General features: G+C 65.4%; 1 protein-coding gene across 2 annotated transcripts; it reads left to right on the top strand.

Moving 5' to 3' along the window:
• On the top strand, nucleotides 1-22,979 carry TTYH3 (tweety family member 3). 2 transcript variants are annotated; one of them, XM_088832860.1, is made up of 15 exons: nucleotides 1-307; nucleotides 13,664-13,833; nucleotides 14,117-14,228; nucleotides 14,373-14,593; nucleotides 14,890-14,985; nucleotides 15,147-15,219; nucleotides 15,504-15,579; nucleotides 16,525-16,580; nucleotides 17,201-17,293; nucleotides 17,913-18,005; nucleotides 18,199-18,335; nucleotides 18,799-18,972; nucleotides 19,422-19,497; nucleotides 20,179-20,279; nucleotides 21,688-22,979. In XM_088832860.1, exons 1-14 carry the CDS (start codon nucleotides 185-187, stop codon nucleotides 20,245-20,247), a joined length of 1,569 nt encoding a protein of 522 aa, XP_088688986.1. In that variant the 5' UTR covers nucleotides 1-184; the 3' UTR covers nucleotides 20,248-20,279; nucleotides 21,688-22,979. The 2 variants fall into 2 exon arrangements, with proteins under 2 accessions (XP_088688986.1, XP_088688985.1); XM_088832859.1 differs by lacking the exon at nucleotides 20,179-20,279.
• Nucleotides 22,980-27,816: the final 4,837 nt, after the last annotated feature.

The raw sequence follows: 27,816 nt of genomic DNA, 5'->3' as shown, positions 1-27,816 counted from the left end.
GCGGCGGCGAACAAAGAGGCGGCGGGCGCGGGCGGCCGAGCGGAGCCGAGCGCAGCCGAGCCGGGCCGAGCCGGGCCGGGCCGGGCCCAGGAGCGCGCGGGCGATGCGGGCGGCCAGGCCGGGGTCGGCGGGCCCCTGATCGCCGTTCCCCAGGCCAGCCAGGGAGCCCCGCGGCCGGCCCGCCATGGCCGGGGTCAGCTACGCGGCGCCCTGGTGGGTGAGCCTCCTGCACCGGCTGCCCCACTTCGACCTGCACTGGGAGGCCACCAGCAGCCAGTTCCGGCCCGAGGACGCCGACTACCAGCAGGTGACTCCCTGGGCCGCGGGTCCGGTCCCGGGTCACGGCCGCTCCACTCCGAGCGTCCCGGCCCCCCTCCCCGCGGGTCACGATCCCGCGTCCCAGGGTCCCGGCCCCCGCTTTCTGCAAGGTCTGAAGGCTTCCTGTCACCTACCGGCGGTCACGGCCGCCTCCTCCTCCGCGGACCCTGGGCCCCGTTTCCCCCCCGAGGGTCGTGGTCCCCTCCTCCTTTAGGGTCTAAAGGCTCCCCCCGACCCCGCATCCAGGATTATGGCCCACATCTCCTTGTGGGGCACAGCACCCCATTCTTCCGTCCAGTCTCCTCCTGGTCACGGGGGCTCCCCGGCTGGAGAATCTCAGGGGACCCCCCCCCAGCCCTCCTGCCGATTCTAGCCTTCTCTTCTGGAGTCACTAAGACCCTCCCTCCCTGCCGGTGTAGGAGGAGCTGCCTCCCTCCCCTCCATGGAGACCCCTCTGCCTGAGCAGGGGCAGTCGGTGGGTGTTGCCCTGCAGAGCCCCCGACCCAGAGGACCCAGGGCTCTGAGACCACGTCCGTGCCTGAGAGCACTTGTGCAGCCAGGAGGGGAGTCCTGGCCCCCTCAGCCCCAACTGGGAAATGCCACTCACTGCCAAGATTTCGGTGGGTGAGTGGTCTGCATGGATGCCAGTCCTCCCTGGCTGGTAATGACCCCCTGCCTGGACCAAGCTATGGAGTGCACACACAGTACCTGCCCGGAGATCTGACTGCCAGTAGCCCTGAGGGAGGGACGGGGAAGGCCTGGCCACAGGGACAAAAGATGGGCCTCAGTCTGGGAGGCTGGAAGGGGGCTGAGTCTGGGCAGAGCTTGTGGGGTGGGGGTGGGCGTGGACCCTTTGCAGCCCTCTCCCCGAGGAACCAGGCTCTACCAGTGGAGCCCTAGGTCTGGGGTCGTGCCAAGCCCCACTGCCACCCCCACCACTATGCCACTGCCATTGAGTGCAGGCCAGGGCACCAGGCTGTGGACACTTCCTTCCTGCCTGGGGATCCGGATTCCACAGGCCCAGTGACTGGGGTGCCTGGTCACCCAGAGCATGTCTGAGTTCCTCTTTGGCGATGAATGCAGAGCCCTAGGGTGAGTGGGGGGAGGGGACAGCTTTGCTTGCAAGATGGTCTGGGAGTCCAGCATCCGTGGATCGCGTCACCCAGTTCAGAGCTCGGTCCTCATGGCCTCCCTTGCCGGAGGAGGAGAGCCACAAGCACCCGAGCTCTGCAGGGAGCCTGCCACCCCAAGCGCAGTGCTTCCCTGGTGCTTGGCTCCCCAGCCCTGCTGATCTGTTTCTAAGCAGATTAGAAAGGGGGTGAGGGATTGGCCCAGGCATGCCCCAGGCAGCAGGATTCTTACAAAACTGGACGCCCATGTTGTAGAAGGCCAGCCCTAGGGGGCTGACCAGGGTGGGGGTGACACCACTGCTGCGCACCCCTGGAGCTTCCCCTGGGATGACTCTGCCACACCTGTCCCCGGGGCTCTGCTTCCACCGAGCAGGACAGTGTTCCTTACTTTAGGAAATTCTCTGCCGTTTGTCAGTCCTGAAGCTCCAGGGGCATCCGGGGTGTCTGTGACCCACACAGCTTTCCCGCTGGCCCATGGGCTGCTGCCTGCACATGCTGCCAACCATGGCTGACCTGGCCACCGTCCCTCCTAGGAGCCCCCCCACCCCGAGTTGCTTGGACCTGCAGCGGGAAGTGAGCAAGAGGCCAACACCTCTGGCCAGTGGAGGCGGCCACGTGGTGGCCAGGCCCCCCCCACCTCCGCTGAGCCTGGCCTCCTGCAGGGCCCTGTGCCCCTGAGAGGACCGCGTCTGGTGCCCCGGCCTCCTCTGAGAGCGCTGTTCCTGCCCCGCTGTGGGAGGGCTCTGAGTCACTCTCTCTACCGCCTCCTCTCCGAGGAGCAGAATTAACCACTGAATAATTCACGGCGTGGAAACCAGCCTGTCTCCATCCCCCGCCACCTCCACCGCCGGCTCAGGGCTGTGGAGCGAGCTGGGCCTGGGCGTGTGGCCTGCCCCTGCCCTCCTATGCCATCCTGAGATCCGGAGGGACTTGAGGGCCCCACGCTCCCGCTCTGTGCTGGCTGTGCTGCCCACGGAGCTCCCCTCCTGGGCAGGTGGGCGACGGTCTGGCGTGGGCCGCCGCCTGGGGCCTCCCCCCGCCTCCCCTGGTGGAGCACTCCTAGCTGTGTGGGGACAGCCGCCCTCGTCCCGCTGGCGGACGGGGATCCCCTTATCCTCCTGACTTGGGGCGCCCCAGTCAGCCTAGGGCCCGTCTGTGCCTGGCGCCCACCTGGGCTACAGGGGCCTGGAGTCCTCTCACTGTGCAGAGAGGGGGCCTCTGCTTCTGAGGCCATCCAGGGGGAAGGTGGGGCCTGATGCAGGAGCAGGGGGCGGTGTGGTGGGGGAGACCAGCCTTTGTGCTTTGCTGTTCCCTGGGATGCTGTGCCGTCCACTTCTGGGAGCCCGGTGAAACCCACTGGAAACCCCAGGGGCCAAACCCTGTTTGGGGTGCTCACCGGGGCTATCGCCAACCTCTTCTCATACAAGCCTGGAAGATGAGCATAACTGTCTCCATTGAGCAGATTGGCAAACTGAGGCTTAAAGAGGAGACTGGCCCAGAGTCACACAGTGAGCGGGTGGTTGTTGTCAGTCGCTCAGTCGTGTCCGACCCTTTGTGGCCCCATGGACGGCAGCACGCCAGGCTTCCCGTCCTTCCCCATCTCCCAGAGTTTGCTCACACTCACGTCCAGTGGGTCAGTGGCGCCATCCAACCATCTCGTCCTCTGTCGCCCACGTCTCTCCCTGCCCTCAGCCTTTCCCAGCATCAGGGTCTTTTCTGATGAGTCAGCTCTTGTGAGTGGTGAGTGGGCAGTAGACCGGAATCCTGCCTCAGGCCTCTTGCTCCTGCCCCTCCAGGAGCCAGAATCAGCCTTGTGGGGCGAGGGATTCCTGAGTCCCCCACGGCTGGCCCTGCAGGGGATGTGGCTGAGGGATGAAAAGCTGAGAGCCGTTACGGCGGCTCTCAGAGCCCCGACCGGCCCTACGCTGGGGACTCTGAGCCTCTGTAAGACCATGGATCGGATTTTGCACCCTAAAATCTTGCAGTTACTTTGGGTACTGAGGGTCTTGGGCTCCCATGTTCACAAGGCCTCCATCCCGGAGAGGAGGGACTCCCTGGCCCGTCCATGTCTCTTGGGGGCTCATGATGTTTGCTGAGTGGACAGGCTGCAGGAGGGTAGGTTCTTTGGGGACTGTTGGGACGGGTGGGCTGGCAGGCGCTGGGAGTGGGCGGAAGGGCTTCCGGGGTCTGCTCTGTGGCGCTCCACCCCACACCACCCGCCTGCCTGGCTGCTGGTCTGACTCCCCAGAGGCTGGGCTATTGCCAGGGCTCCAGGAATCCCCAAACCCCGGGGCAGCTGATGGTGGGGTGCAGGGTCAGGACTGCACCCAGAGGAGGAGGAGGCCTCCTGGTGGCCGCACAGCCCGCGACCTGGAGGGCCCTGAGGCCAGTCTGTAGCCCACAGTGAAGGCCAGGGCTGCAGGCGGGGGCTGGGCGGTGGTCTCAGAGCCTTCCTTCTCTGCAGACTGGAGTGGGGGTGCCTGGCTGGGGCGCCAGGCCTGGGCCCCAGCTCTGTAGCTTCCCACCTGTGTGAAGGTGGACCCACTTGGGTGGGTTTAACCACCTCTCTGGGCTCCCCTTGGTGGCTCAGACGGTAAAGCGTCTACCTACAATGCGGGAGACCTGCTTCAGTCCCTGGGTCGGGAAGATCCCCTGGAGAAGGAGATGGCAACCCACTCTAGTACTCTTGCCTGGAGAATCCCATGGATGGAGGAGCCTGGTGGGCTACAGTCCATGGGGTCGCAGAGTTGGACACAACTGAGCGACTTCACTTTCTTCTTTCTTTCTTTCTGGGCTCCACTTGAGGGGAACTGCCCTCTTAACTCCTACCAGCCCTTCCTAACCCCTCCCTCCCAAGCCTCCCACACCCGCGGTGTCCTGAGGTAGAGTTCAGACCCACTCTCTGCCCTCTGTCCCTCTCATTCTTGCTCACTGCTTCTGCCAGTTCAGGAGAGGCTCAAACCTGTAAGCTGGAGAACCGTGCAGCCTAGTGTGGCGGCGCTGCGATCAGGTCAGGACTAGGCCCGCGGAAGCCCAGCAGTCAGGGAAGGCTTCCTGTAGGAGGTGCTGCCTCTCCTGGAATTGGGACCTGTTTACCTATTAAAGCCTTGAGTGGCTGGATGTTCCTGTTGAGACCCTGAAGATAAGCCTGAAGTGGCCGAGACCTTGGGGAGCAGTGTTCTAGGCAATGGGAATGGCACACGCAAAGGCCCTGAAGCAGGAGAGGCCTGGGCCTCAGCCCAGAACAAGGGAGTCCCTTGGGTCTGAACGTGCTGCCTCTGAGCTGGGAGTGCTCTGTGCCCGGGGTAATGGGGGGGTGGTGAGCCCAGCCCGGAGGGCTACTTGGGGGCCCCACTGGGGCTGGTGGTCTCCTCACAGAGACCACAGCACCTTGGCCTCAGTCCTGACTTGGGCGGGGTCTGGGTGTGCCCACTGGTGAGGCTGGCCCTCTCTGCATCGTCCCCAAATTCAGAAGGAAATTTGCTCTGGTTACAACCTGCGTCTCTCTCGCCTCTGTTCTAGCTTAGGAAAGCAAGACACCTTCATGGAATATTTGGAGAGCAGGAAAAAGTGTGGAGACAGGGAAGAAGTCCCTGCAGCTGGACTCTGTCCCTGCCTTAAACCCGGGGAGGGTGCCGCGTGAGACTGGAAGTCGTCACTTGCTTTTAAACATCGAGCCTGGGGACCACATTCTTGGTCCTGGGTTCTTAGCTTGCCCAGCATGTCACACACCTCTCAGGTCAGGATTCTGAGGCTGCAAGTGCCAGAAAAGTCCCCAAAGGAACAGCGCCGAGGGGCGGTGTGGAAGCTGAGTACCCTCTGTGTGGACAGCATCTGTGTGCTGGGCTTTGGGGGTGCAGGGCCCATGCATGGGGGGCGGCCGGGAAGCCCCTGCCAGGTGAAACTGACTCTGGCTGTGTGCCTTTTGGCCAGGGTCACAGTGCTGGGGGGGCGGCTGCCTCTGCCCAGATCTGCGCCTGCCGAGGGGCCTGGTGTCGTGTGGGTCAGGGTTAGGGTCTGCACCACCGGGCCCCATCCTGGGGCCTTTCAGGGCTCCTGGTTCTGTCCCCAGCACTGTGCTGCTCGGCCTCGGGGATGTGGAGGGAGGGCGGGCAGCCATCTTGGCTCTGGCCAGGGGCTCTGGGTAAGGCTCTGGCCGGGTATCCGTGGCTCTGAGAGGCTCAGGCTGTGTGTCGTAAGCATGTTTCTGGGAAGCCACACGGCCTCCCTGGGGGTGGACCCCATTCCCCCTGCAGAAGTGAAACTGAGGCCGCCTGCCAACCGGCATCAGAGGTGGGGAATCACAGGCAGCCTCCGGCTCCAGCCCAACACTCTCCTGCCTGCAGACACAGCCCCGTGTGTGGGTCCCAGGCTGGTCGGGCGGCTCCCTGGGTCCCTCCGCTGACGCCAGTCCAGGAGGACTCAGGGGTGGTTGGGACCAGACCCCCACTGGCCACGGGAGCCCTGCCGAGCCCTTGGCTGGGGAAGAGGAACCGAGTCCGCAGCCCAGGGACTGGATGACAGACGTGGAAAACAGCCCGTGTGGCCCCCATGGACGGGGGCACATGACGAGGGCGGGGGTGGGAACAGCAGGGCCCTGGGAGCGCCAGCTGTGCCCATGCTGTCTCCCGGGTTTGTGGGGAGCCCGCCCCAAGCCCTGTGCTGTGTGGGGACGCACCCATGGCCCTCGGGGGCTTCCCCGGGTGTTGGGGGTGAGGACAGGCACGTAACAGGGCTCCTGCTCGGCGCGGCGAGGCTCGGATGATGCACACCAGACACCGGTGCCCAGCGCGGGGAACCCCTCACTGCTGGAGGACACCCCTGAGCCGAGGTCCCTGGCCTGCCCCGGGGTCCCTGCTGCAGACGGGGATGGCACACACCCCCCAGAACTGCATCTGTGGCCTGCCCAGCAGGGCTCCCGAGGGCCCAGGCACAGTGGACGTCTGCCGAGGCAGCGGGTGTCTGTCATGCTGTGGACACAGCTGAGAAGGCTGCAGCGGGCCCCCAGGCCTCCAGCCCAGAGTCTGAGGCAGGGCCAGGCCTGCGTCTGGTGCCAGCTGCCCATGAGGCTGCTGTAGTCCTTGCCCAGAGCCGGGCAAGCGCCCGCTGTGAGGTGTGCCCTCAGGGAACAGGGCGAGGGGAGGGTGGAGTGACCCCCTGGGCCAGGCCTGGGGGAGCTGATGGGCCGGGCAGGGCCCTTGTGACCGCCCCTCACGCCCACCCCACTAGGGGCCTGGGCTCTGCGTTTCCACCTTTGTGCCCCAGTCCTTCCTGGGGCCGGTGGGTTCTGGAGGGCAAATGCCCCTCGTGGCTGGGCATGTCCCGTGTCGGCCAAGGGCGCAGGGTGAGGCCAGGCTGCCCAAAGCCCGCATGACCCCTTCCGTCTGCTTCTGAGTGCCAGCCGCAGTGCCACCCTCAGGCTCCCCTGCTCTGGCTACGCTCGCCCTGGGGGGCTCCGATCTGGCCCCACTGGTGCGCCTGCCCGTCCGGCAGCTCCCGGCCGCGTCTGAGGCCGGCGCCTGCAGGCCGGCTGGCGGAGAGCGCGGGGGCTCTGGGTGTCACGCTGGGAGACTCGCTAGGGCGCCGGCACCGAAATAGACGCGCTCGCGGCCCCGAGGGCAGCAGCGCCGCCAGGTTCCTCGGCGTCGCCTCGGGCGAGCGCGCAGGCCGGGCGCTCAGGAGGGCCCGGGCTGGGCGTCTCCGCGGCTTCGGCCCGAGCCCCGCCCCGCCGGAGCTCCTTCCTGCCGGTCCTGAGCGCGGGCCGTGCCGCTGGCCGCCTGGACGTCGGGCCGGGTCGGGGGGCTCGGCCGAACGCTGGGCCCCTCCCGCGCGCCCGGCACGGCCACGAGCTCACCATCCTGGAATTTGTGAAACCCAAGCCTGGTCTGGTGGAAAATCTGTTTTTAATTTCTGGCCAGCGTGTGGGAGCCACAGAGAGTGTGCTGGGGGTGGGGTTGCCGCACAGGCAGCTCAGCTCCCACCCAGCCCCGCCCAGGAGGTGAGGGGGGCCTTTTCCAGAACTTTCCCCAGGAGGCCTGGGCTGGCTCCGGCCCTGCCTCCCTTATGTCAGTGCGGGGGCCCTGGGGGTCCTTTCTGGCCCCAGGCCCCTGGCCTGGAGGATGGGCCACCTCTGCCCCGGGTGGTCTGGGGACCCACAAGGCCAGAGATAGAGCTGGGCTGCCAGGGTGCTCAGGCCCAGACCCTGGGGGAGTGGGCAGTGCCAGGTGGTGTGCAGCCTTCCCAGCGGGAGATCCCCTCCCCTTCCTCCGCAGGCCAGGGCTCCAGCCAGGACTTCGATGGGTTCCCAGATGGCGCCTGGGTGTGGGGTCCAGCTAGCCTCCTGGACACCCCTACCTAACCTCTTCCTCTGGAGAAGGGCCTTTGGCAGCCCCAGGAGGACGACCCCGGAGGCACGGGAGAGGGCTGTGGCTCCCCCCACTCCACCTGCGTGCCCCGACCTTGTGCTACAGAGCCCTTGCTCCGCTGTCGGGGATCAGGCTCAACCTGACCCCCCGCCTAGTCACAGCTGCCAGGGACCCCCGGATGCAGGTTTGCAGCTTGGACCTTGGTTGGCCCTCACTCGCTGTCCCTCCCTGGGAGTGCTCGTGCCTCACCGTGCCCTGCTGGCACCCGCTGCCCCCACAGTGGCAGTCGAGGGGACACCCCCTGAAGCCTCTGTGCCCCTCCCCTGCTCTGTCTGGCTCCCACAGCCTCTGCCCTTCCTGCACTGCGGGGGTCCAGGCGGACACCTGCCCAGCCCAGCAGAAGCTGTGTATGGGTGTCCCATGCGCCCAGGGCCAGGCCCGGTGCTGAGTGTGGACACTGTGTGCTAGCGTCTGGGGGCTATCTCTGGGCTGAGGGCCCTGTGTGTGCTGAGTCCGGCCTCACTGCCCCAGAGAGGCAGGTGTGGCTAGCACATGGACACGTGAGCTCGTGGGTCCCTGGTGGAATTTGGACTTGCCTCCTCTTGGGAGCCTTGCCCTTTACTACCTGGCCAGGCTACCTCCCAGAGAGCGTTGGCATGGGGTGGGGCAGGGCCCACGCGGTGGGGGGCAGACTGGCTGGCTGTGGTCTTCTCAGGGGCTCCGGCCCTGGGACAGCCCCTGACCCAGAGTGGTGAGGCCTCAGGCTGCAGTCATACCCCCTGGCAGGGATCCTTCCCCACCCGCTAGCCATGTGACCTGGAGGATGTCCAGAGCCTGGTCTCCCCTGGACGGCTGGCCGCAAGTCTCCCTTGCCATGCCTGCACCAGGGTGCTCACCGTCTCCCCAGGGAGGCCAGCCAAGGGGGCAGGAGCTGGGACGGCAGGGTGATGGGGACGTGGCCTCTGGGCCTGCAGGCGGGGCGCCGCAGGCCTCCACTTCCCATCAGAACGCCTGGGAGGGTCTCCCAGCCTGGCTGCGGGCCGTGGCAGCCTGCAGAGGGGCTGAGCGGGCTGGCCAGCTCTCAGGGTCCGCTGCCGGGTGACACAGCGGCTGTGTGGTAGGAGGGCCAGGTGTTCCACAGGCAGTTTGTGCGCAGTTCCACCAAGCTTACCGCGTGGGGCACACCCCCTCGCAGGCCTCCAGGCCACGTGCTGCCAGGACGCCCAGCTGGACCCGCCTTGTATGGTGGCACACGGAAGGGCTGCCCCAGGGTCACGTGTGGCACTCCCAGCCTGCTGGCCTGGGGCACCTCGGTGCAGCTGGGCTGGCGCTGTGAGTTGCACGGGCCATTTGCTGACCACCCGTGTCCAGGCTGTGCCAAAGGAGCAGGCTAGCGGCTGGTGGTGGATGGGACAGGCCCGCAGCCTCGTGCTCTCCTGTCTGCAGTGGAGCTGAGTGCCGTGCCGGGTGCTTCTGTTACTAACATCTGGTGGCACAGCATGGCCCTCCCCTGAGAGGCCCAGCCGGGGTCCCCCCATTGCAGCCAGCCCGCCTGAGGCTGAGCTGGGGCTCCCCTCACTCTGCTGGGACCACCCACCTTCACACGGAGCCCACTGCTCCCTGGGGCCCCTGGCCTTGCTCCCCTTGCTGGGCTGGGAGGACCTGTTGGAGGTGGAGGCCTCATTGGTTCGCCCAGTAGGCCTCAGACATGGGCCTGGACCTGCCCTGGACATAGTGAGTTCAGACCCCGAGCACCGGCTCATCGGGCATCTCCAGAGCAGGTGGGGGCTTGGGGGCCTCCTGGCCCATGGGACATGTGGGCACAGGGCCAGGCCTGGGCCTCCTTGGTGGACATGCCCCATGGCAGGGGCTGCAGGGCCTTGGGAGGGGCCGGGTGGTCCAGGGTTGAGTAACGGCAGCCAAAGGGCCAGGAGGGGTGGGTGCATGTGTATCCAGCCGAGGCTTCACAGCGAGCCTGCGACGCTCTGGGCGCTGATGCCAGCCCTGTGGCCCGCGGTCAGGATAGGAGCCCCAGCGCCTGGCCACGTGCTGACGTCACTTCCATCGCAGACGGAAAATTCCATTTGGTCAGAGCCCAGATGCTGACCAAACATTTCCCATTCAGAGGGGACGCCGAGTGGTTTGGAGGGGAGGCAGGGTGCCTGCGGGAGTGCCAACAAAAGGCTGTTCTGGGAATCTGGCCTCAGGACCAGGGCAGAGGGTAAGCTGGGCCCCTGGGCCGGAGGAGGCCACTGCCCAGGGCCAGGTGCCCCCACCCTGCCCTGGCCCTCGCACCCACGTGGGCCCAGCTTGTTTGCGTCAGGGGGCTGGGACCGTGAGCCCCAAGGGCTGCCCCCCGTGGGTCAACTGGAGGATACCATCATCTCTTTGTGGGGACTGAGGGGGGCTGTCCTGGCCTTGGCCCCCACAGCCTACCTCCTGGGGCTGCGTAGGGGGCCCCACCAGCAGCCCAGGGGGGTCATGGTTTAAGACAAGCCCCATCCAAGGGGAAACTGTCCTGTCCGAGCTTGGGGTGGGGGGCAGGGGCCTCGTGTTTCTGAGTGTTCACTGTAGACCAGGCCTCAGGACTAGAGGGGGCAACGCCCCATCCAGGTTGATGAGCTTAGCAAGGCCTTTCCAGAACCCATCGGGGGGCAGGGGGGCTGCGGGCAGACAGACCCAGCAGAAGTGGCGGAGTGCCCTCACCCAGGAAGGGCCTTCTGGAGCTGGGCAGACGGACAGGAGGGCAGGGGTCGGCTTCCTTGTGTAGGGCTAAGGGGGAAACTGTGGCCCCTGGGGTCTCTGCTGTCCCCAGGGAAGCCTCTGGAAGTCACCCTCCTCCCCAGATGGCCCTCTCTGAGCCCCAGGACACGTGCTCAACCTCATGGCGCTGGAGGTGGGCTCTGCTCTGTGAGGTGGGGCTGAGGGGGGAGGCGGGAGGCGGCTGCTCCCCCAGGCCTATGGCTTCCAGGGCCCGCGGCAGGCGGCTGTGCCTGGGACAGGTGTCCGTGGCCCATCCACGCTCACAGAGCATCCGGCCGCGGGCTGCTGTGTCCGCCGCTGCTGGAGCTCAGGACACCTTCCCGTGCACGCATGTGGGTGTGAGTGTGCGTGTGTGGACACGAGGGAGCATGTGCACCTGTGTGGCCGTGTATGGGCGTGAATGTGTGTGTGGGCATGAGCAGACACACACCTTGTCCGAGAGTGGCCTGGACTCCCCTCCGGCAGCGGGGACTCAGTCCCCCGGGCAGAGCTGGCGAGGGGGCGGTGCCCCAGGGGGCTCCCCGATGGAGGCTCTGCTCTCAGCCTTTACACCTGTGAGCTCACACCCTCCTTGGTATGGCCCTGCCTGTTTTACTCACGGGGAAACTGAGGCACGGGGGCATTGACTAGGTCAGCTCCTGGCACCAGGCGGAGCAGCGTTTGACCCCCGCACTTGGGGCCCCTCGAGCCTGGCCGCCCACTAGGCTGGGCAGGAGCCCCTGGCCCCGGTCCAGCAGCAGGCGGTCCTTGGCCTCCTGGTGGCGACACCCAGGGCATCCCTCCCCTTGACCTCTGCTCCTGGGGCACCGCAGCTCCACGTCTCACCACCTGGCTCCCACGGTCACGTGGCAGCCAGGGAGGGCGCGGGCACGTCTGTCCCCAGGAGGGGAAGGAGGCCTGAGGGAGGGAGGCACGCTGGGACTCACGCGGCAGAGCTGGGTGCGGGCCAGGCGCCTCCCACGCCTGGCTGAAAAGAGCTACTAACACGTTTCTGGGTTTGTGTTGTAATTATAAAGGTAGTACGGTTCGTGGTTTAAAAGGGAAAACCAAAAAAGGGAAAAAAATACAGTAACAACAACAAAAAAAATCAAAGCTGTAGGAGATCCCGGAGCGCCTCCCGAGTGCCCGGGCCTGGCACAGCGCCCTCTGGGCGGTCAGCTGTGGCGGCCTCTGCCTGGAGCATGCTTCCCTGAGCTGGACTGGGTTGTGCCTGCACAGACCTGCGCTGCTGCTCCCATTGGGTCTGCTTTCTGGGTTTCCCATAGCCCCCGGCCCACACCCTGAAGGCCTCAGCGTCTGCTTCCTCCCCCAGCCTGGCAGCCCCGAGGACAGGGGCTGTGTCTGCTGGGGGCCCGCCAGGCCCTGGCACCTACCGTGTTTCCCACAGGAGTGGTGCTCCCTCACCCTAGCCCCACTCCAGCCTTGCCCAAGGTGCTGGGGTCTTGCTTGGCCAATCATGCTTATCACAGGACAGACGGGAGTGGGTTGGTCCTGGCTCCACCTGAGCTGTGGTCGAGGCCTGCGAGCTCTTTGATGAGTCCTGATGACCCTGTAGGCACTGGCCTCGCTTGCTGCCAGGCTGGGTGGTCTTAGCGCCCCAGCTTGGGCGCCCCTTGCCCTGTGCCCCTGACCCCTGGCTTTCTCATCCCCGGAAGGATTTCCTCAAGAGGATGTGTGTAGATGCGCTTAGTGGGGGTGGGGGTGAGGGTAGGGTCAGGCAGGAGAGGAGCGGGTACAAGGTCGGGTGGAGTGGAAAGCTGTCCAGAGGACTGCTGGGGACCTGAGGGTAGCCTCCTGCTGGGGGAGGGGGTGGTGGTGGCTGCTGCCAACGCAGGGCTGAGTTGGGGCTGGTCATTGGGGCCTGTAGAATCTCCGGAGCCAGGGCAGGCAGGGCGTGGGGTCGGGAGCTCACTGCTGGTGGGTTCTGGTTGAGGGTTTAGGGGAGGAGCCTGCAGCCAGGATGGAGGCAGAGACCCATCTGACCCGTGAGGAGGGGGCCTGCAGGATCCATGGCCCCTGTGTCCGGTGCCCAGCTTGTGCGTGCGCGGCAGAGCCCACCCGCAAGACTGCTTTTCCAAGCACCCTTTTGTTTGCTTTGGGCAGGGTGGGGGTTGCAGCCAATGCTAGGCGCCTTAAAGTGAGCACTAACCCCCGTGACTGGCACCTGTCCCTCTGGCAGGCCCTTGATGGCCACCAGAGGCTCCCTGCTGTGGCCTGGCTCGTGTCCCCCTGTGACCTTGAACACCGCTCTCTGCCTGGCCTCAGAGTCCCTCTAACGTGAGCCTCTGGGACCGTGATGAGTGGCGGCCCCTCTGGAGCCAGCACACAGGGGCTGCTCCCTGCCCTGCCCAGCCGGTGAGCAGGGTGGTCAGGTCCTGTCAGGCCCACCCACCCACGCTGCACCCTCACTGGTGCCCTGGCCTTTCCCAAGAAGGTGCCCATCCTGTACTTCACAGGGAGGACAGAGGCCCCCAAACAGCACAGCAGCCCCCAGGGACTACCACCGGGGGTGCAGGCCCTGGTCAGAGCCCTGCCCGGGGGTGTGAGGATCAGCCGGGGTGCTGGGCCGGGCAGGAGGCCTTTGGAGCCAGCTGGCTCCTGGGAGGGCAGGGAGTGCCATCCTCCATCTGCTGCCTGGCAACCATCGCCCGGGAGACAGTCGCTGGGCGCCAGGGCTGTGATCCAGCAGTCCCAGTGCCTCTGTGGCTGAGCTTCTGGTCCCAAGGGGGCCCTGCAGGGGTGGGTAGGCCTGGGACATTCCACACCACAATGGCTGCCCAGGCTCACGGCCACACCGCTGAGAGTTAAGATGTGAGGAAGGTGTTTCCAGGTCCCCCTGAGGGCTGGTTGTCTCTGCAGCAAGGGCGGCCAGGGGGTCCAAGTGGGGCTTGGACAGTGCCCAAATGTCTAGGAACGAAGACGTTGAGTCTGGGGTCCCAGGTCTGGGTGAGCGCAGGCACAGCACTCAGGTGCTGAGGACCCGTGGCGCCTGGGCCGGGGGCACCGGTGGGAGTGGCCGCTCCTGGGTTTGGGTGCAGAGTCAGCCTGGGACCCCCTCCTCCAACACCGCTTCCCCACCGCCCTCAGGCGCTGCTGCTGCTGGGGGCCGCCGCGCTGGCCTGCCTCGCCCTGGACCTCCTCTTCCTGCTCTTCTACTCCTTCTGGCTGTGCTGCCGGCGGCGCAAGAACGAGGAGCACCTGGACGCGGACTGCTGCTGCACCGCCTGGTGCGTCATCATCGCCACGCTGGTCTGCAGGTGAGCGCGCGGGGCCATCGGGGGCGGGGCCCGACCGGGAGGGGCGGTGCTGTCGGGGCGTGGGCGTGGCCCGACTGGGAGGGGGCAGGGCCAGGCTGCAAGGGGTGTGGGCGTGGCCAGACTGGAAGGGCGGTCGGGTGGGCGTGGCCAGACTGGGAGGGGGCAGGGCCAGGCTGCAAGGGGCGGGGAGTGGGCGTGGCCAGGCTGGGAGGGGCAGGGCTGGCCGAGTCCGGTCCGAGGGGACCCTAGGCCCGCGACCTCACGCAGTCCCATCCTGTCCCAGCGCCGGCATCGCCGTGGGGTTCTATGGCAACGGGGAGACCAGTGACGGCATCCATCGGGCCACCTACTCGCTCCGCCACGCCAACCGTACGGTGGCAGGGGTCCAGGACCGCGTGAGTGGCCGCATGGGTGGGGCGGCCTGTTCCTGCTCCTACACCCGTGTGTGTGCGTGTGTGAGAGAGCGAGACGCGGGCGTGTGCGGGAGCGTGCGGGAGCCGTCCATGCCCCGGCTCACTGCCTCCTCCAACCTGGAGCAGGTGTGGGACACAGCAGCCGCCCTGAACCGCACGGCGGAGCCCAGCCTGCAGAACCTGGAGCGGCAGCTGGCCGCGCGGCCAGAGCCCCTGCGGGCGGTCCAGCGGCTCCAGGGCCTGCTGCAGACGCTGCTGGGCTACACGGCGGCCATCCCTTTCTGGAGGAACGCAGCTGTGTCGCTGGAGGCGCTGGCCGAGCAGGTGGATCTCTACGACTGGTACAGGTGCGTCCCCCTCTCCTGCCTGCCCTCGCTGGTCCCCGCTCCTCTCTCTGGGCTGGTCAGCTTCCAGCTCCCAGTGCCAGAAGTCTTGTTGGGGGAGGGGCTGGGGCCACTGGTGGACACCAGCAGGAGTCCCCCATGGGGACATCTTTACAAGGTCAGAGGCCATTGTCCGCACCCAGAACTGCCTGTGGACTCTCCTCTGGGCCCCGGGCTGTTTGCCCAGCTCTGCCCAGCACCCCCTGCTCCTGCCCTGGGACTGGCCCCATGCCCAGCCCGGGCATGCCATGTACCTGCAGGTGGCTGGGCTACCTGGGCCTGCTGCTGCTCGACGTGGCCATCTGCCTCCTGGTGCTCGTTGGCCTCATCCGCAGCTCCAAGGGGATCCTGGTAGGGTGAGTCTGAGGGCCCTAGGGGCGGGGGAGGGCAGAGGCGTCTGTAGCACCCACCCCCTGAGTCAGCCCTGACCCGCCCTCCCGTCTTCGGGTCCAGCCTGGCATGGGGCGCAGCTCTGACCCTAGCCTGGAGTGTGCTAACTGACTCTCTCTGCCCCAAGGGTCTGCCTGCTGGGAGTGCTGGCCCTGATCATCAGCTGGGGCGCCCTGGGCCTGGAGCTGGCTGTGTCTGTGGTAGGTGATGGAGGGGACGGGGGTGCCCCTCTGCTGGCGGACATGGGGACGAAGTGGGGATGCCACATTCACCTCCCTCCTCTCCTCCGCGGGACACCGAGGTCCTGAGAGACAGGGAACCTGTCACACGCACACAGCGAGTCAGTCCCTACCCCCGGCCCCGCAGAGCCACACCAGCTTCCTGAGCCACACACAGACGCTGGGGGGTCAGGCTCCACCCCCAAGAGCTGAGGGCTCAGGGTACCAGTTTGGTATCCCATTCTCCTTGCCTGCCCCCACCCCAGGGCTCCAGTGACTTCTGTGTGGACCCCGACACCTACGTGACCCGGATGGTGGAGGAGTACTCCGTACTGAGCGGGGGTGAGTCTGCAGTCGAGTCCCAGCCAGTCGCGAGTACCCGCTCCTGCCTGTAAGCCACAGGCCATCTGGTCAGGCCACGTGCTGGCTCCCTGGACAGGTGGCTCAAGCCAAGTGGGCGCTTTCTTCTCTGTTTTCCAATATAAGCTCCATAGGAGCCCAGACCTCGGGGCCGGGTACAGATGCGGTGTGGAGAGGCTGCCTTGGGCTGTGCTAGGCCGTGCTCCCAGCCCCCATCCTGCGCTGGACCCCAGAAAGCCCCCCAAAGAGGCCAGAGCACAGGGCGGGGTGGGGGCCAGGGTTAGGCAGTTGAGGTACAAATTTTCTTCTTCAGCTCTGGCTGGGCTTGGTTCCCTTAGGTTTTCAAAATCAGAATTGTGTGTGAATCCCCATCTTTGAATGTTGGACATGATCAATGCCTGTTCTAATAGGGATAAGCAGGCAGGCCACCTGCACCCTCTTTGGGGTGACATTCTGGCCTAAGAACTGTTCTGCCCAACTGGTCTGTGAGCAGATGCCTGCCCAGCTGACCTCTGACTCCTTCCCCACCGCCTCCCATCGTGGTCTGTCTGCTGCTCCCCAGGGAGGGGAGGGATGAGGCAGCCCTCCAAGAGAGAGCTGTGCCCGTTTCAGGAATGTGGCTCAGGGCAGAAGGTTTGGGCCCTGGCCCCAGGCTCCCTGGAGACAACTTCCCCCTCACGCCTGCATGCTCACACACAGACACAGACACACGCATGCTCACACAGGCACACCTACGCTCAGACACACACATGCAGGCACGGGCGTGCAGGGACATGCATGCACATAAAGGTACATACAGGCAAGCACACGTCCACTCAGCACACACGCAGGTGTGGACACACACACACGCATGCACACAGATGTCCGTGTCAACATACACGGCACGTGCGGCAGCCGGAGTCACTGAGCCGCCCTCACCTCCCACAGACATCCTGCAGTACTACCTGGCCTGCTCACCTCACGCCGTCAACCCCTTCCAGCAGGTGAGAGTTCAGCCCTGCCCCCACCCCCAGACGCCCGCAGACCGCGAGGCCCCCTTCCACCTCATCAGGCCCCTGGGGTCCCCACCCTGGTGCCCTCAGCACAAGCCTTTCAGGGTGGCCTGCTTAATACCCCCAAGGCCCTGGGCGCCTTGCATCGCCTGGGCTGCCCTTTAGGACAGAGCCAGGTGCCTCCCGGGCAAAGCAGGAGCCTGGGGGTGTCCCATGGCAGAGGGGTCCTGTGCCCACTGTATGGAGTAACTGTCTGGGCTGATGTGGAATTTGAAGGGAAATCACATAGCCCACTGCCCGTAACCCCACGACCCCGTGCAGCCCTCTGGGTCCTCTGAATTGCGTATCTGATTTAAAGAGGCTGTACTTCCTGTGGTCTGTATTGTCTTTGCGTGCTCATCCTGGGGGCCAAGGAAAGGTGTCCCACAGAGAGGACTGCTGGGCACAGCCGTCCCACCCCAGGAGCTCGGGGCCTCACGGGCTGGACGCCCCTGGGGCTGGCGGGGCCTGCTAGCACTGGAGCCGGCCCGCCCCGCTGAAGGGTGGGGACCTCGGGGAGGGAGACGGGCTGCCCCGCACGCGCGGGACTCAGCAGCCTCTCTGTGGAGCAGAAGCTGTCAGGCAGCCACAAGGCGCTGGTGGAGATGCAGGACCTGGCGGCTGAGCTCCTGAAGACTGTCTCGTGGGAGTATCCTGCCACCAAGGTGAGGGGCTGGGGGCCAGCTGTGAAGCCCGCGAGCTCCCTCTCGTCTCCATGAGAGGGAGGCAGGTGCAGTCGCTGCTCAGGCTGCTCCTGGGGGCCCTGCTGGGGGTGTGGTCCTCCCTCCCTTCCCTCCTTCCCTTCACGCCCCCAAGGACTTGGGTAGTTTAGTGATGCTCAAACGCACACACACACACACACACGCTGTAGCCCAGGGTCATACTGCTCGGAGGATTCTGGGTAGTGTTTTGTCCTTTAAGATACTGTGAAAATTTTCATCGTCTTAAACTGTTCCTTAAAACAGTCTTAGGTCCGTGTCGGGAGACGCATGCGTGTTGCTCTTCCTCCCGTTACAGTGCAGGCCCGCAGCGCTGGCCTGTGCACAGGCACTGTGGGTCCCACGCTCCCTGCTGGCCTCACGCCTTCAGCCGCCCCCAAGGCCAGGGCACAGATTTGGGGGTCACCTTTTCTCAAAGCCTGGGGTCCTCAGAGCCTGTGCCAAGACTGCGGGGGCAGTCAAGGGGTTGTTTCTTGCTGGCACGTGATGGGTGGAGGGAGGCCTTGGCTGGCTCGCCACCCTTTCCTGAGCACTGTGCTGACCTCGCGTGGTGCCCACCCCCCAGGACCCCCTGCTCCGTGTCCAGGAGGTGCTGAACGGCACAGAAGTGAACCTGCAGCACCTCACTGCCCTGGTGGACTGCCGCAGCCTGCACCTGGTGAGAGCCTCCCGGAGCCGTTGTTGGGCCCGTGTGGGGAGGAGCTGGGGGAGGAGGGGGAGCGGCTGGGGAAGGAGGGGCAGGGGGAGGGCCGGGTCACGGGGCCTCTGCCGGCCTTGGGTCAGGCGTGGTTCGGGCCTGCATGCTCTGTGTCACCCTGTGTGTCTCCCGCTCTCTTCCCACCCGGCCGCAGGACTACGTGCAGGCGCTCACGGGCTTCTGCTACGACGGCGTCGAGGGCCTCGTCTACCTGGCCCTCTTCTCCTTCGTCACGGCCCTCATGTTCAGCTCCATCGTCTGCAGCGTCCCACACACCTGGCAGCAGAAGAGGTGAGGGCGCCTGGGGCCCGCCAGCCACACGGCACCTGGGGCCGCGCCCAGGACGCCCCGAGGTGTAGTCGGAGGCAGGACGAAGGCCTCCCCGCCCCGTGACGCTCCCTGGGGCTCTGCAGCCACCACAAGGCCGATGGGTCTGAGGTGGGCGCTCCCGCTTCACGACCGGCCTAGAGGGGCCCCCAGCCTGGGAGACGGGCGAGCGAGCAGCCAGCGGGGGCGGGGTCCCCGCCCGAGCCCTGTCCTGCAGGCTGGGGCTGCCTGCAGGCACCGGCTCCTGTGCTCCCCTGGACGGCCCCGGCCCTCCCTTTTATTAGGCAGGCAGCGTCCCTGTGTCCCCTGGAGCCTTACCCACAGCCCTGCGGACCCAGGACGGCAAGCAGGCATGTCTGCCCCAGAGCTGGCCTGTGGCCCCGCGTCAGCATCAGGCCTGATCCCGCCTCGGTGTCCCTCCCCGCAGAGGCCCGGACGAGGACGGGGAGGAGGATGCCGCCCCAGGGCCGCGGCAGGCGCACGACAGCCTCTACCGCGTCCACATGCCCAGCCTGTACAGCTGTGGAAGCAGCTATGGCAGCGAGGCCAGCATCCCGGCCGCGGCCCACACCGTCAGCAACGCCCCGGTCACCGAGTACATGTGAGCCGGGCGTGTGGCGCAGCGGGTGCCGCCAGGCTGCCGGCTCCGTGCGGCTCGGGGGCACCGCTGCCCTGGGGCGCCTGGGCAAAGGGCGGAGCAGGGGCAGACGGGGCCCTGCACGTGGTGGGGCTCCCGGGCTCTGAGTGCTTGCTGCTGCCGCACCCCTGGGTGGGGGCCACAGGGGACCACTGTTAACGGAGAGTCTGTGGTCAGCACGTGGGATCCTGTGGCCAAGGGCCCCAGGCCTGGCCACACGGTGGGCAGGAGGTGGGCGGGCGAGGCTCCGCTGGGCTGGGGTAGGCAGGGGCGGCCGTGGGCCTGCTCGCAGCGCATCTCTGAGTGCTGCGCTCCTGGCACCCCAGGCGCTCGCTAGCAGGGCGTCTGTGGGGTGGGGTCTGCCTGGTTCCCAGGTGGGCCCACTGACCCAGGGCCCTCTCCTCTCCCCTCAGGAGCCAGAATGCCAATTTCCAGAACCCTCGCTGTGAGAACACCCCCCTCATTGGGCGCGAGTCCCCGCCGCCTTCAGTAAGTCTCGGGGCAGAAGCTGGAGCGGGGGTCCCGAGGCCAGGGTGGGGGCTCCGCCCTGCCGCTTCGTGCCCGCGGTGGCTTCCTGGGCGGCACGGGCCCTGCGGGCTGCCCTGAGCCTTCAGTGCGGGGCTGCAGGTGGAGCACCAGCCGAGGCCCTCAGGCGGGCCGCTGGCCTGGGCACACGAGCTCCTCCAGGAGGCCGGGCACCTCCACCCATCCAAACCCTGCTTCCTCAGCCTCCTGAGCTCGAGCCAGGTCTCCCCCTAGGCTCTTCCACCTGGGCCTGGTTTTGGGCTTTTCCAGCTTCGCTTCTGGTCTTGGGAATGAGACATGAAAAGGGGGATAGGATGGTTTGGTGCCAAAGAAAGGAGCTCACAGAGGCCAGGGGTCCTGGAGGGCTTCTTGGAGGTGGCAGGCCTCCAGGAACAGGCTGGAGAAGCTAAGGGCCACCTGGCTTCAGACACACACGCCCGCCGGTGCGGCGACCCCGCTGGGCCCCGCAGCACGGCGCTGACCTTGGACCTGCCCTGGCCCCGGGCTGAGTGGGCCCCCGGCGGCCCCCCCGGCGGCTCTCTAGGCTAAGCCCGCGGCCCGCCCCGGGCCGGTCCTCACCTGGCGTTGAGGCTGCCCCCTCTCTCTCTCTCTCTCCTGCACGCCTCCCGTCCCCCGCCCTCCTAGCGCTATCTGGCCGCCCTGGACTCTGGCGGCCACACGGGCTGGCAGTTTAAGCCCCTGAACAATGCCTGAAGGCTTTGGTGGCCGTGTCCTCAGAGTGACAGGTACTGACCCAGCTGGGCCCCCCGCCCCACGCCGCCTGCCCTCCCACACCTCTGCGCCTCGCGCCCACTGCTCACTGCCACCCGCTCCGGCAGCCCCAGGGCCAGCGCAGGGCCAGTGCAGGCGCGTGGACCTCAGAGACCCTGGCCCTGGGCTGTCACCCTCACTCCAGGGGCAACGAGCCCCCCGCAGAGCCCCTCTTCATGCCTGGCCCGGCTGCAGGTGGCTGCCACCCATCCCGTCCCCCCCGGGGAGGAGACCGTCTCCCCGGGCCCGGGAGCACGTGCACGCCGGCGCTGGGTGCCTGGGCTTGGGAGGCCAAGCGCTGGAGCCCCAGGCTGGGCAGGAGACCCGGCCCTCGAGGGGTCTCTGCCGTGCATGCAGAAGTGCGCGTGCCGCCGGCCACAGCCACCCTCGCCCAGCGCCGGCGCCCGCCACGGCTCCCCCTCTGCTCTGAGCCGCGCCGCCCCGACCCCCCGCTGCATGTTCTGGAATGACGACACAGCTCCCAGTGCCCGCTGCTCCTCCTTCCTCCAGCTCGCCTCCGTGGCCGCCCACCAGGAGCCCTGGGAGGGCTCCCAGGGCCCAGGGGGCAGGGTCCATCCTGACGCCCACACGGTGGGCATGCGGGGCCAGCTCCCTCCTGCTGGCGGCCTCGGCACACACCTTGGTTTTTGTCCCCGTGATGGGCACGTGGCCCTTTGCGTACCGCCTGCTCTGAGCACACATCTCTCCCACGCGTGTTCATTCCGAGCACACGTGCGCTTATGTGTGTAGCAAGCGAGCCTTTCACGCTTCGGGTTGGACAAGAGTGGCCAAGATGGGCGGGCTGTCCCTGCCCCCAGCGGCCTCTGTCCGCGTCTGTGACCCCCCAGGAGCCCACAGTCTGGTTCCCACCTGAGTGGGTGGCAGCATCACCCGGGCCCCAGGGGGCCTTTGTGGCTTTCTGGATCCTTCCCTGGGGGCCGGGACAGAGCGGCTGCAGGGCTGCCTCACTCCTGTGACCCTGACCCTGGCAGTGGGATCCTTGGGGATTGTCCCACCCACCCCTGGACACAGCCCGGCCCCGCCTTTGCCGACATGCTCCCTCCGGCCACCCAGCTGTGCTGTGGGCTTCAGGTCCTGGGCATGCGAGGTGCAGGGGTCGCCTCTGCGCTCCGGCTCCATGCCCAAGATGGGGGTCAGGGGCTGATGGGCTCCCCTTGCTGGGAGAGAGGCTGGTCCTCCTCCTGGGCCTAGGGAGCGGGGCTCCGGACGCCTGCCGCCCCCGCCCCTAGCCCAGGCTCCCCAGAGCTGCGTCCCCCAGGGCTGTCCGCTCTCTCTGCGCCGGCCGGCCGGCCCATCCCATGAGGCCCTGCCCAGCCGCACCCAGCGCCTGCTGACCGCCAGCCTCCCCTTCTCTCCCTGCAGTACACTTCCAGCATGAGAGCCAAGTACCTCGCCACGAGCCAGCCTCGCCCCGAGTCCAGCAGCAGCGGGCACTAGACGCCCGGCCGCCACCCGCCCCACGTGCCAATCGCCCCGCTCCTTCCCGTGCCAGCCTCCCTGCTTGCACCCGCGGCCACCTGCCGGACCCTCCCCGCGTACGCCAGGCCCGCTGGGTGCCTCTGCGGCCACTCGGCCCTGCCCTCCCTTCCTGCAGGGGCGCAGAGACAGACACCTGGCCTGCTTCCCGGGGCAATGCGGGGGCTCTGGGCCCGCACCCTCTCCTCGGTGACAAGCCTGGACACCTGGGGGTGCTGCTCGCGACGCCTGGGCCCCGCAGCCCCCCACTGGGGCCAGATGTGCTGGTGCTGCCCCGGGGTCTCCTCGACTGGCGCCCGCCCCCCCCCCTACACAGCTGGGCCGCGCCTGCTCCCTCTCCTCTCACAGGCGGCACGGTGCCCCCTCAGTGCCAGGCGGCTCGAGCGACGGTGTGTGCGCCCGCCTGCTTGTCTCCCGCGGCGTCTGTCGTCCTTCCTTCTCTCTCCCCCCATCCCAGGCTCCTCCGCCTCTGTTGCCAGAAGCCTCCCGGGGGCGTCCCCCATTCTCTGCTTCCCTCCCTGCACCGCTCTCTCCCCGCAGCAGCCCCCGCCCGTGGCATCCGGCCGTCCGTGGTGGCAGGAGACAGGTGCCTGCCGAGCCCAGGCTGCTCACCCAGTACCGGCTGCTCACCTGGTGCCAAACCCCCCACCACCACCCCCGGAGACTCGGCAGCTCCACCCGGTTTGCTCTTTGCACTAACCACATCTGTCATCTCTAGGGCGGGCAGGGCTGCGGGCCGGCTGGCACCCCCTTCCCGGTTCCCTTTGCATCCAGGACAGGCCGGCCTGGGGGCTGCACCCGAGCTGGCTGTGACGGTGCCCTCGGCCCCCGCTGCCCCTCTTTGGACTAACCACTAACCTCACTCCAGCCTCCGAGAGAGAGATTGCCCTGGGCACCCCATGGTCCACAAGCATGAGGCCAAGTCCAGGCCAGAGACGAAGCCCCAGAGAGCTGGCTGGGTTTCGGGGTGGAGAAGGCACTTCTCGGGGCGCTGCTGGGGGTGTCAAGACCAAGAGGCAACCCAAGGGCCTGGAGACCCCTCCCTGGGCAGGTGTTGCCCCGGGGGACCGTGTCCTCAGGAATGAATGTCCCTTTGGCTGTAGGACTGAGGCCCCTGTGGCCTTGGTCTCCTACCTGTGAAGTGGGAACAAGGCTTCCCTAAGGTGCTTTTGGCTTCATGTACAGTGTTTGCTGTGTTTTCCTACCGCAGAGGGTGGGGCCGTCCCCAAGTCAAGGCGGGGAGATGCCTGCCCTGCCCAGCCAGCCGGCCACTGAGAGGCCAGGTGCGGCTCTGGCCTGCGTCCCTCCAGGGGCAGCAGAGAGCCCCGGGCCCGCCCCTTGAGGGCCCAGGCTGGGGCCCATGAGGCCCAGCAGTTTACAGACATTGTGGGGGGCTCCTCCCGGAGCGGCAGGGCAGCCGCCCCTTCCCTAAAGGTGGCCCGCAGAGGAGCTGCCTCCCCTTTCTCCAGGATCCCTTCTGTGCGCTGGTGTCTGGGACCAAAAGGATGGATGGGCCCGGGGCTAGACTGCAGTGGCCCCTGGCCCTTTGACCACAGGGCAGAGGCTGCCCGGGAGAGGGGGGAATGAGTGGGCAAACAGAGGGGCCCCCAGCCGCGCATCTGAGCCCTGGCGCATGGCCAAACCTCACCAAGGGGCTCCCGGCGCCCTGTCCTGGGTCCCCCACAGGCCAGAGCCACAGCCCAACTGCCCAGTTTTCCTCTGGGCGCCCCCACCCAGGCGGAGCCTCCCTGCCTCTGCCTCAGCCCCAAGGGAGCGCCAGCTGTGCTGCCCCCGGCGCGGCTCAGAAGCACAAAGGCCGCGAGGCCGCCGAAATGTGAATGTAGAAGCTCGAGAGCCGGCGGCGGACCTGCGGGAGCAGCTGTGCGCGTGCCCGCCCGCCCGCGTCCCCGCCCAGCTCCTCCCAGTCACCGAGGGTTCATAAAGGAAGACGCGGACGTCGAAAGGGCAGCAAGACCAAGCCTCGGGCCTGAGCGGCTGGGGGGAGACTCCCGCCCTTGGTTTGCTTCTTGCTCTAAGTTTTCAGGCCCTTCTAACCAGTCCGGGCCCAGGGCCTCCACATCCCGCACCTGCGGTCCTCGCCATCCCCCCGCAGGCCCTGCAGCTTCTCCGGCGGTGGTCCGCGACCGCGTGGATAAGAAGGCAAGGGCTCCGCGGGCAGGAGGGCTTCCAGGCCGGTTCCTCCCCGATGGGGCTCCGCTGGCAGGCGCACGTTTCCGGTCCCGAGGTCCCCTGGCCTGATCGGATGTCCCCTCCACGTCCACCCCATCTCACTATGCAATCCCAGTCCAAGCGCCAATCCCTCCCCGTCCCAGGACCCCTGCCCAGCCAAGAAGCAGGTGCATGGGTGGCGGTCCCAAAAGGGGGACGAGCAGGGACCGGGGCCTCTTGTGCGGGATTTTTTTTTTTTAAACCATAATGGTTGTGTGCCACACCACTTTATATTTGTTACATATATCTCTCCAAGTTATTTTGTTAAAAGACTCCCCCTCCAAGGGCCCCGCCCCCACCACCCAAGATCGATTTAGCATCCCGAGCGGGGATCGAGGCCTGAACCGCTTGGCATTCTCCAAACTTCCATAGGGCCATGGCTGTATGTGCTGTCGCTGTGTTTCTGGGTGTGTGTGTGGTTTGTTTTTTTTTTTTTTTAGCTTTTTTTTTTAAAAAAACTGGGTTTGGGTTTGATTTTTATTTCGCTGGGGGTTTTATTTTTCTTGGCAAATACTAAAACTCTCGTCAATGTAATTTCTGTGGTTTCTATTCAGCTTGGGTTTCATGTTTTAAAATAAACAAATTTTAAAAAACAGGCCTCTTATTCCTGAGTTGTTTTGGCACCCTCCCAGGTCTGTGGGCCGGGCGGCCACGTGCGGGAGCCGCTAGGGCCTGGGGGACCCTGGTGGGCGGGGCCTCACGTGGAGCTGGGGCTGGTGGGCGGGGCCTCGCGGAGAGGAGCGTCTGATGGGCGGGAATAAGGGCCTGACGGGGCGGGGCCTCATGGGAGGATGACCTGGTGGGCGGGGCCTAAAGGGGCGGGGCCCGGTGGACGGAGCTGCAGGAGCAGGGAGCGGTGGTCTCTAGTCTTGAAAGATCTATTTGTGCATCTTACGCTGGTGAGACCTTGAAGAGACTAGGATTGCTGTGCGGATGGCCCCCGTCTCCGGTCACGAGGAGAGCTGACAGAGCTGGCCCTGGGCAGGGCTGTTGGTGGAGGGCAGAGAGGCCAAATAGTGTGTCCCCAGGAGCATCTCCTGAGTCCCCCGGTGTGACCCGAGGTGGGGTTCCGGTTCCTGGGGCGCAACCCCAGAGTCCTTATCAGTGGCCTGAGCAGGGACCCAGCCCCCGCCCTCCGAGGTAGGAAGGATCATTCTTCTCATTTGAAAAGCCGGCTGGGGAAGGCTCGGTGCTGTCCAAGGGCACATGACCCAGGGTGGCAAGACACACACCCCCACCTCACAGGAAGTCCCTCAGGACCTGTGGAATCGGGGGAGGCACATTTGCCAGGAGAAAGTCTGTCTCCCATACCAGGTGAGCAAAGGGAGCCGCGAGTCTCCATGGAAGACACCCAGGTTCCCGGCTCTCACCCCTGTGGATGCCTGGGCTGGCAGGGCCCCTGGGCGGAGCCTCTGCCTCCAGCACACATCAGCAACCTGGTCCAGTGGTTTCTGATTCGCCTGATTCCTGGGGAAAGAGGCCCAGGTTACATAAGCTCTTAAAGTGGGGGGGACACATCTGAGGCTCTGTGCTTCTGCAGTGCCACGTGGGGACAACAGGAATTGATTCTCCTCTTGAGTTTAGCTGCAAGGCAGAAAAATCCTGCTATGACTGGAGGGTCATGGCCCAGAGAAGTGTGTGTGTGTGTGTTTGAAGATGGGGAAATGCTATGATGGTGATGATCTCGTAGGCAGAGGAGACTGCTGAACCCGGGAAAATGAAAGAGTTCTTCGGGGGAGTGATGTTCCTGAGTTACCAAGAGGGGCTGGGACCAGTGAGGGGTTGGTCGCAGACAGGACTGTGGTCCTTCCTGCTGGGCCAAGAGCATATGGGCGTCTTGGGGCTGGGGTGCAGAAGGTCTTACGAGGTAGAGGCTGGAGAGGAAGTGGGGGTGCTGTGTGAGGGGCAGTGAGCCTCCCAAAGGCCCCTGAGGCACTTGGGCTGGAACTCAGGTGAGACTCACCAGGCTGGAAGGCAGCCCCTCCAGCCACCCAGGTGTGGGTAGTGAGCAGGCAGCGGGCCGGATGCAACAGGTTAGAGGCTACAGATTTGGCCAAGAGAAGATGTAGAAGCAAGACAGGCCAAGGGAGGTGACGGTGACTTCAAGGGCGTGACTGAACCTGGAGATTTCAGCCAGGTGAGGACAAGCCCTCCAGGGGCGAGGAATCTGGGGTCCCATGGGGTCAGGAAATGGGAGCTGGACAGACAGCAGGCGGAGGCAAAGTAGGATGCTGCGGCCACGGGGTAGGTAAGGTCTGGGTGGAGTAGCGGCCATGACGGGGTGGGGATGTGGCTGCCTGCAGGCCGTTGGAGGAGGAGATGCCAAGGATACGGGAAGGGTCACTGACACCAAGTCCCCAGGAGCAGTGTGGGAGAGTGTGGCCATGAAATAGGAGTCCAGGTCGCCCCAGGACGAGGGGGTCTGTGGATACCCACACTGGGGAGGGGGCAGCAGAGGTTATGACCCTATTTGGGGCAGGGCATGTAGGCTAGTGGCAGCAAGAGCATCGTCAGGAGTGAGGTGTGAGGACAGCAGATGTCCAGCAGGGGGCGCCGAGTCCTCGGAGGATGAAGGACAAGGGCAGGACAGACTGTTGGAAGAGCCCGCCCGGGGACTCTGCATTCCCAGCGAGTCCCCAATGACTGGGGCTCAGCTGTGACTACCACATTCAAAAAGGAAATGAGCGGTCACTTGGCAAGGATCTGGGGATTCATTCCACCAGGATGGGCCATACAGAGATGCAGCAACCAGCCATGCACCAGAGCCAGGGGACAGTGGCTTGGGTGGCCTGAAGGAGAAGGCTCAGGCTTGCCTCTTGACAGCACATGCACTTCAGCGAGCAAATACTGGTAATAACCAGATATTGATAATAACCAAAGATTCCACATACTGGTAATATACCAGATACTGATAATAACCAAAGATTCATGACGTGAACTTTTAAGAGCAAGCAAGAAGATGCAGAGATGATCTTCCCTCCCACTCAGGCTGCACACCTCGATCAGGTTCAGTTCAGTTCAGTCTCTCAGTCATGCCCAACTCTTTGTGACCCCATGGACTGCAGCACGCCAGGTTTCCCTGTCCTTCACCAACTTCCGGAGCTTGCTCAAACTCATGTCTGTTGAGTCGGTGATGCCATCCAACCATCTCATCCTCTGTCGTCTCCTCCAACCTTCAATTTTTCCCAGCATCAGGGTCTTTTCCAGTGAGTCAGTTCTTCATATCAGGTGGCCAAAGGATTGGAGTTTCAGTTTCGGCATCGGTCCTTCCAATGAATATTCAGGACTGGTTTCCTTTAGGATGGACTGATTGGATCTCCTTGCAGTCCAAGGGACTCTCAAGAGTCTTCTCCAACACCACACACAGTTCAAAAACATCAATTCGTTGGCGCTCAGCTTTCTCTATAGTCCAACTCTCACATCTGTACATGACTACTGGTAAAACCATAGCTTTGACTAGACAGACTTTTGTTGGTAAAGTATTGTCTCTGCTATTTAATATACTGTCTAGGTTGGTCATGGCTTTTCTTCCAAGAAGCAAGCATCTTAGAATTTCATGACTGCAGTCACCATCTGCAGTGATTTTGGAGCCCAAAAAGAGGGTCCTGCGGAAGGTGGATTCGGGTTGGGAGAGAAACCACCAACTCTGGCCAGCAGGCGGCGCCCAAGGACTGCAGCGGGTTATGCAAGGGGGCTGCCTGCTGCCCAGGCAGGGGGAGTAGGGACGTGTGGCGGGGAAAGCAGCCTCAGCTCTGAGTCCCCAGACTCAGCATGGCGACATGATCT

Source organism: Moschus berezovskii, chromosome 27 (assembly GCF_049115385.1).
Source record: "Moschus berezovskii isolate FMDL1 chromosome 27, NW_MosBer_1.0, whole genome shotgun sequence".
Lineage (NCBI taxonomy): Eukaryota > Metazoa > Chordata > Mammalia > Artiodactyla > Moschidae > Moschus > Moschus berezovskii.
This window is presented reverse-complemented; position numbering and strand designations above follow the sequence as displayed.